The sequence below is a fragment of the Wolffia australiana genome, chromosome 14 (assembly GCF_029677425.1).
Source record: "Wolffia australiana isolate 7733 chromosome 14, ASM2967742v1".
NCBI lineage: Eukaryota > Viridiplantae > Streptophyta > Magnoliopsida > Alismatales > Araceae > Wolffia > Wolffia australiana.
The window spans coordinates 13,916,946-13,922,990 of NC_135848.1; the positions used below are offsets into that span (position 1 = coordinate 13,916,946).

The window sequence follows — 6,045 nt, forward strand, 5'->3', positions numbered from 1 at the left end:
CATTAAAATTATTAACTAGAACGATGCATGGGCCTAGAGGGTCACATGCACAAGGTCATCTGTTCTCTCTCTCTCTCTCTCCCTCCCTCTCTTAGTCTCTTTCTCACTCTGTCTATCTATTCTCTCTCTCTCTCTTCCTCCCTCTCTTAGTCTCTTTCTCACTCTGTCAGTCTTTTCTCTCTCTCTCTCTCTCACTCTCTCTTCCTCCCTCTCTTAGTCTCTTTCTCACTCTCTGTCTTTTCTCTCTCTCTCACACTCTCTCTTCCTCCCTCTCTTAGTCTCTTTCTCACTCTGTCTATCTGTTCTCTCTCTCTCCCCCTCCCTCCCTTAGTCTCTTTCTCACTCTATGTATCTGTTCTCTCTCTCTCTCTCTCTCTCTCTCTCTCTTCCTCCCTCCCTTAGTCTCTTTCTCACTCTATGTATCTGTTCTCTCTCTCTCTCTCTCTTCCTCCCTCTCTTAGTCTCTTTCTCACTCTGTCTGTCTGTTCTCTCTTTCTCTCTCTATCTTTCTCTCTATCGATATATCCATCTACTTCTCTCTGTCACTGGAGGGGAGGGAGCTTCTTCCATGGAGGGAGTTTCCCTTCCTCTGTTGCGATCTCTCTTCCTGCCCGCCGTCGCTCCCTTCTCCGGCCTCCGATCGCTGCATCCCAGCCGAAGATCCCCAGCGCCGATTACTCGGAAGTTCTTCGTCACTGTTACATCTCGCTTCTCGATCGCTCACTGCTCGATCTCCCCCAGCTATGGCGGCTGGGACGATCCCGACGTCGAAATTGATCCCGGAATGATCGAGATCAAGACAATCCGTGACGCCATCGTCGCCATTGGAATTACGGACCGAAAGTACGCCTTCTTCTTCCTCATCGGCTTCGCATCTGCTGTTGCAGTTTCTAGGGTTAGGTTTTCGAATCTGGCTGCTCTTGCTCTCGCTGGTGTGGGTTTCGTTTGCGGCCTGCTGGCTGCGTCGAATCTGTCCGAGTTGAAGACTCGATTTCAGGGATTTCTCGCTTCGAATCGTCCGAAAACGAGCGAAACTGAAACAATTCGTGATTCTGCGAAACCCAGTTCGAAGTCGAACAAGAGGAAGAAGGAGGTCGCTATTTTACCCGCTGATCTGCTGAAATTCCTCGTTGCAACCTTCAAAGATGTTTCAGTGGCGCCTCCTAGATCGAATCAGGAGATCAAAGCTGGTGGAAGCCAGACGATTGGCAACAAAGGCAAAGTGGAAGAAGAAGATAAGGGTGATTCATCTGGAAAGTTATCTTCAGCATATGGTAGCGACGATCATGATGATCTTTTGGTAGTCGATGATCTTCGTGTTCTTAACGGCCTTGGAAGCTATGCCAGAGTCGACCAAGGAACAGATCAGATGGTGCTAAATTGTAGAAGCTCATCATCATCATCAGAATCAAGAGATGCTAACTCCGATCGTGATGATGATCTCCGTGTTCTTAATGGCAATGGAAGCTACCACAAGGTAATTCTCCAGCACAATGGATCATACGCTAGAATTGACCCAGATCAAAAAGTTGTAAATGATCGAAGCTCTCTATCATCACCGTCATCAGAATCAAGATATGGAAGCAGGGTTCATGATGATGATCTCCGTGTTCTTAATGGCCACCATCAAACAGTTGTAAACGAGCGTAGCTCATCATCATTGTCGTCGTCATCATCATCATCATCATCATCATCATTATCTGAAGAAGAATTCAATCGAATTGTGAAGCGTGGATCAACTATTCTGAGAGAAGCTGGAGAGTGTTTGAAGGGACGAGGCGACGAGCAAACTGCAGAAATTTTGCTGTACAAATCTGCTAGATTACTGTCAGCTGCTGTGGCCATGGATCCGAGGAGCTCGCTCGCACTCGGCCACCTTGGGAATGCTTGTCTTCTTCATGGTGAGCTTAAGCTGAAGATCAGTCGTGATCTCAGGACCTTGCTGTCAAGAAACAAGCAAGAACAAAGCTTTCTCAAAAAGGAAAAAATGGTGTCCTCGCTTGTGGATGTGTGTGATGAATGTGAAGAACTTCTCATTGAGGCAGGGAGAAACTACAAACTAGTCTTATCCATTGATGACACTGATGCAAGAGCTCTCTACAATTGGGGACTTGCCTTGTCTTTCCGAGCTGAACTCATTGCCGACACCGGATTGGTAGTTATTCTTGCTGCAAGATTAGTCCTTGATCTTCCTCAAATTGGAAATGTGATTATTTTCTGTTATTTCATCTGTTCCAGGATGCAGCTATTGATGCTGACAAAATCTACCTCGCAGCGATTGAGAAATTTGATGCAGTTTTGTCCAGAGCCAGTGATTGTGCTACTGATGGTACGATTCCCCCTTCGAGTCACTAGAAAATTTCTGAGTCTAGTTATAATCCCTGCTTCTTCACTGGATTAGAGGCTTGAATTGTTCAGAATGGAAGAGTGATGTAGACAAAGTCTAGAGAACAGACACTAGAGAGTTGAAAAAAAAATCCAATGTCCTTTTACAAAGTCGTGTTGAATCAGGCTCCATATCTAACATGAATCTGACACATACGGGCAAAACTTATTGGTTGATGATCTTGGTGACATGGTTTTTTCGCAGCTCTGTTTAGGTGGGGTTTGGCGTTGCGGCGGCGATCACAGTTACGGCCCCGAGGCAGCAGCGAGAAGGCAAAGCTTCTACAACAGGCAAAGACTCTGTTTGAAGATGTGCTCAGAGCAGACGCGGACAACTTGCAAGTACGGGAGGTTCTCCGTTCCTGTGTCTCAGAGCTTCGTCTTCGGTAGCGATGGCAATTCCAGGCACCAGAGATTGGTAATGATCTCTCCACAGATTTTTCTCTCAAAAAGGAAGAACAAGATGTATGAGGATAAAGAGGAATAAGAAGACAATTACGGGTTAGTTATTCACGCTTTGGGTTTTTTGCAAAACCCCCCCTTACTATGTTCATTTGTGTCTATACTCTATAGCCAGACGGTTTCATGGGCAGACAGTTTCAGTTGATTTTTGCGTCATAAGTTTGGATGAATGACATTGATATTCATTTGGTAATTTGATTGGATATTTATGTAAATGAATTTTTTGCACTTCACAGATAGGTTGCGATGTCCCGGATGGGAAGCTTCGTCCCCTGCTCAGAGAGTCACGGATGTAAGACAGTGACCCCGGATGACGCTGCCGAGGGAGTATCCCAGGCCTGGGACCACCTGGGATCAGTCCCATTATACTAAAAATAAGTATTATGTATAATATTTAAAAATAATTCGAGATAAATTGAGGCATAACAAATTTGGAATTTTTCCCCCCATTGCACCAATATTCCCATCAACTTGCAAGTATTGGAGGTTCTCCATTTCTGCATCTTAGAGCTCTGGTTTCAGTAGCAATCGTAAGCTCATTTCTCTTTCTCTTCCACTTTTTTCTTCATTCCCTCCATGTGAGGCTGGAGTCAAAATGACAAAAAGAACTCTAAAGTCCAAACTCTGGCCTGAATGGAATTATTGAGCATTCACAAATCAAAATTAGCCCCTAACCTCACCAATAATTCACCTATATATATATTATTAAAATAAATTCCACCCTGTTTGCCCACTTGCTCCATCTGATATGGATTCAGTTGTCACACTGAAAGAGACGGGATGACATCTTTGTCAACAAATTCAAATAGCATGTCAATCCAAATGGTGATCACATTGAGTCATTCTAGCAATCATATGGTTCAGATCTTTCGTCTGACAAATGGGCTGATCCCATCCACTTGGTCCCTCACAAAAGTAGTTCTGCTAGCCATTAAGTTGAACCCGTCCATCCAACAAGTGGTCTCGGCATGAAAATCCTAGAGATAAAAAACCTGGGCATTAACAGATGGATGAGTCTAATGGTGGTGCTGCCGCCCCTGAAACGAGATGCAATTAATGAAGTTAAAGAAAACACCACACACCTCCATCTCTTATAAATGAGAAAGAGAGACAAGACAAAAGATACAATAAATTTAGAAAGTCATGAGTCTTGACATGAGTGCATTGTGACATAGGGATTGAATATTATTTGTTTGTGTTTACCAATAAATCAAACTCAAACAAGAACACATACAAAAAGTTATTCATGTTTGTGTTTGTGTTCATTGGCTTGCAAGCAGTTGGGCAAATGAATAACTACTCAACTGCCTGCACGCTAATAACATCAAATTATGTCAATGAAAATGTCTTTATGAAACAGAAATACACTGGAGAAAAGGTAAGCCTAAGCCACATCCTAGACTAGAACAGGAAACCCAAGGCATGAACTGGACTGGAAAAAGAGACCCTATGCGAGAAGTTAATTCTTGGTGCCCATTGAAGCCCCTTTTTAGAGTCGGGTCAAATAAAGATAATAATTGTGCACCTAACACACAATTTAAACTCACAAGGTCTATAATTAAATTTAGAAAGGAAAGGATGTGGAGAAAGGCTGGAAATTAAAATATCATATATCACACAAACCTCGTTCTCACTTCGCCCATGGGTTGAATGGTGATTTTGTCCAATATTCTTGATCAAACTCAACTTTTTGTAGAAAAATATTGGATGAAAGAGATATGATGATCCCTCCCTCCAAACCCCTATAGTTAAATCCAAAGGCTAGAAGAGTTAGGGCTCTGCTTTTTGAACACCTCTCCCCTCTCTTTGTATCCCATCTCATATATTTACACTCAACTTATTGTCGACTGTGTAGTCCATCGGATTTTGTTGATCCATTATTTTTCCACACAAGTTTGCGATAGATAGTTCAAGTTCAATCAATAAAATTAGAGAAAAAGCACCACTTGTTCCAAGGGGGAAGTGACAACTAAGTTTTGAGTCATCTCTGATTTGAATTTCTCACTTTTTTCTCTAGAGAAATTTCAATGGATAGTGTAGATGACAAGCTTTATAATACACCAGAACAAAATACTATTAGCAAAAATTAAAAAAAATTTGGTCCACCAAAAATTACAGCCAAACTCTGCCGCTAGCATCATGCTGATGTCTGAAAATTCTGTCCTAACCATTGCAACCACTTGTGAATTCTGCATCTGGAGCATAAGCCGAGGATAAAATTTATTGGAACTTAGTTTATTCTCTACAAAAAACTAAAAATCATGTAAACGTATTACATTCTATTAAAATAAATAAATATTTATTTCCTTTATGTAAAGTAGTTTTTAACTTTATTTTATTCATTCTAGTGAATTTCTTCCAAGAAAAATATGTAAAAATTCAAAAAATCTTTCAAAATATTCTAAATATATTTATTTTAACCAAAATTTACTCTTCATTTTCTTTTCCATTTGGATTCGACCAATACTTACCCTCAACTAAGGATAATTCATAAATATTTTTGCACAAATCAGAACCTAAAAATAACATATATGAACCCAATTTCTGGTTACCACATACACAAGGATCACAATGTAAATGGCTCATCATCAGTCTTCACTTCACAAAGAGTCCTTAGATCTGTTTATGATCTTACTCATACGGTTGTTCTGGCACTCCCCCTTGATTTTGCTTGATCTCCGTATCAAAAATAGTCCCACTCTTTTTTCTTTCTCTATCTCTCTCCCCATGTAGTTCTATGGCCACATCCATCAGAAAAAATAAATTAACTGAAATGGATGGATGAAAATGTTTTAAACACGGCTCCATGCTAGGTAAGAGATAAACAAATGTAGTAAAAGGATCAAACACTTCCTATTTAAGAGGTTTTTTGGTTACATGTTTTCGTAGATATGTATTTACTTTTAGGTCTTTGTCATCGAGATAATTAGTGACACCTGTGAATTAATTTTGAGTATTTAATAATGCTATTAACCTCAATTTTTATCCAATCATATTTTATTCATAAATTATGATTTTTCCTAATGCTATTTTTAGTGGATTTCTATTTTCATATGAAGTATATCATTTATGAACTGATTTTGATTATATCTCATTGAGTTGGTAATTTCTTATTTATGACTCAACCATTTAAAGACAGGTATTATCACTTAAATATAACACAGTAAGATTACTTATTTAACACACCAAATCCTTATG

The 6,045-nt window shown here is 40.3% G+C and overlaps 1 protein-coding gene across 2 annotated transcripts; it reads left to right on the top strand.

The window, feature by feature from the left end:
- The first annotated feature begins 511 nt into the window (after positions 1-511).
- LOC144711783 (uncharacterized) lies at positions 512-3,301 on the top strand. Of its 2 annotated transcripts, none has more exons than XM_078585833.1 (4): positions 512-2,155; positions 2,239-2,329; positions 2,591-2,803; positions 3,084-3,301. In XM_078585833.1, the coding sequence occupies exons 1-3, from the start codon at positions 569-571 to the stop codon at positions 2,773-2,775; spliced, it is 1,863 nt and encodes a 620-aa protein (XP_078441959.1). In that variant the 5' UTR covers positions 512-568; the 3' UTR covers positions 2,776-2,803; positions 3,084-3,301. The 2 variants fall into 2 exon arrangements, 1 of the variants encoding a protein (XP_078441959.1); XR_013583665.1 differs by having other exon boundaries at positions 513-2,155; positions 2,591-2,886.
- Positions 3,302-6,045: the final 2,744 nt, after the last annotated feature.